The 1,869-nt window shown below is 51.4% G+C and overlaps 1 protein-coding gene across 1 annotated transcript; it reads right to left on the bottom strand.

Moving 5' to 3' along the window:
* Window positions 1-749: 749 nt before the first annotated feature.
* On the bottom strand, window positions 750-1,625 carry LOC131298621 (uncharacterized). Its single transcript, XM_058324099.1, has 2 exons — window positions 1,446-1,625; window positions 750-1,358 (listed from the first exon to the last, which is right to left on the bottom strand). Exons 1-2 carry the CDS (start codon window positions 1,623-1,625, stop codon window positions 750-752), a joined length of 789 nt encoding a protein of 262 aa, XP_058180082.1.
* Between the last annotated feature and the right edge of the window lie 244 nt (window positions 1,626-1,869).

Genomic DNA, 1,869 nt, shown 5'->3' with positions numbered 1-1,869 from the left:
TCTTTGATCCGCATCTGAGAAGGTAACAGAATTAGATTCGTCGCGGATTGTCCATGGGACGGACCCTTCCGTGGATATGCATGATTCTTGGTAGACCTCTGCGATGTTGATAATTGCTTTGGTTATCTCCAACCTCGCGGCCGGGGTGAAGCCGAAACCATCAAAAAACGTTCGAAACTTGATGATGTTTTGCAATGTCTTAGCCGAGCTGTTGGGGTTTGGTGTAACTGTGGGAGTCGTGCCGCCTTCAAATTCTTCAATGATCTTATGGCAGGAGACCATACAAGCCCATTCTTCCTCGTCTTCTTCTTCCTGATAGTAGTGGTTATCCATTTCATCTTCATCCTCGTACATGAAGGGTAGCATTCCGCCATGTTAACTTCTCGGTTGTGGTTTCCGTGGGCCGGATAGGGTTCCATGCGGATGTCACGTCGCCGTAGCTTGTTGGCATTTTGCTTCCTCTTGAACAGTCTCTTGAGGGACTAGCAATCACTAGTCGGGTGTTTGGTATGCCTATGGTACATGCAGTACCGCGGATGCTCTCGATCCTCTCGCGTCGGCTTGTATTCCACTGGAGGAAGTTCCAACTCACCATCCACCACCCAGGCATTTACCAAGGCGCGTACTTCATCCATGCTGCATGGGTAATCCATACTTCATCCACGCTCCCTTCGCTTTCTTCCGCCACCAGCTTGCTGTCCTTGCGGCACGCCTGCGACAGCTACGGCGGCGACCGCGGACTTGCCCTTCTAGCTTTCCTTCCTAGCCGGCTTGACCACGTGGCGGATGTTGTACGCGGATTCTAAGAGAGCAGAGAAAGTTCCCAACTTCAAGTTTACAAGTAACATCTTACACTCATCCATCATTCCACCAATGCAGATTTCGACAAGCTGCATTTTCTTGACTGACTCAGTACAATCAACCGCGTAATCCTGAAATCGCTTAATGTAATTGACTACATCTTCTCCGCCCGTTTGAATTTCCTTTGTAAGACTTATCACGGTCACCTTCTCGAGGACTTGGAAAAATTTGGCGTAGAAGTTGTTCACCATTTCTTCCCAAGTGGCTATCGAATAGGGCTCCAAGTTGACGTACCACATGTACGCGCGGGAGGTGAGAGACTTTGAGAACTCACGGAGACGCAAGTTGGTATCCAATGCATGGGCCCTAAGGGACTCAATGAAACGAACCACATGTTCCTGTGCGCTGCCTTCCTTACCATCGAATTTTACAAACTTTGGTGGAGTGTACCCTTCCGGATAGGGCAATAATAGGATTGTGACAGGGTACGGGGGCCGGATGTCCGGGTTTGGAAGTGAGGGCATAATCATCTTTGCCTTTTCTTTGGTAAGAAGGGCCTGCACGTCTGCCAAGGTGATGAACTATTCCGCTGGAGGGGTACTGGCCTCGGCAACGGTCGGCTCTCTTTGGTTTGCTTCACTTACTTTCTGCCGTGTCAGCAAGGCCTGCACTTCCACCATTGTGATGTAGGGACCCACTGAAAGCGTGCTAGTTCCGTCAACAGCGGGTTTTTTTCCGTGGGCTCCGGCGGGGTTTCCCGCAGTGGGTGCGGGGAGAACAAAGGGACCTGAGGTTGTGCTGTTTGCTGTTGCTACCCCCGGCATGGATTTACGGGGGCTCGTCTCCTTGGCTGGTCGTGGCCCTCGAGAGGGCCGCCGAAATGAGTTCTGTTAGACCTTTAAAGGCCGTGAACAGCTGCTTTTGCGTCTCAAGGAACTGGCGCTGCCCGTCCTGGAGAGCCCGCGATGTTTGTGTAGCTACACCCGCACTGTTGGTCTCTCCGACTTCCTCGAGGGTTGGTATGGTATTATCCGGCGCCGTCATTGCTCTTCAACGTATTCTTTAGAG

The sequence above is a fragment of the Rhododendron vialii genome, chromosome 8a, assembly GCF_030253575.1.
Source record: "Rhododendron vialii isolate Sample 1 chromosome 8a, ASM3025357v1".
Lineage (NCBI taxonomy): Eukaryota > Viridiplantae > Streptophyta > Magnoliopsida > Ericales > Ericaceae > Rhododendron > Rhododendron vialii.
The sequence above is the reverse complement of the archived record's forward strand: the minus strand, read 5'-3'. Positions and strand labels throughout refer to the sequence as shown.

Coding starts and splice junctions, on each gene's coding strand:
- LOC131298621 (XM_058324099.1), bottom strand. CDS start 1,625: ATGCCGGGGGTAGCAACAGCAAACAGCACAACCTCAGGTCCCTTTGTT. Junction 1,359..1,445: donor CCTTGCTGACACGGCAGAAA/GTAAGTGAAGCA, acceptor GCAGACGTGCAG/GCCCTTCTTACCAAAGAAAA.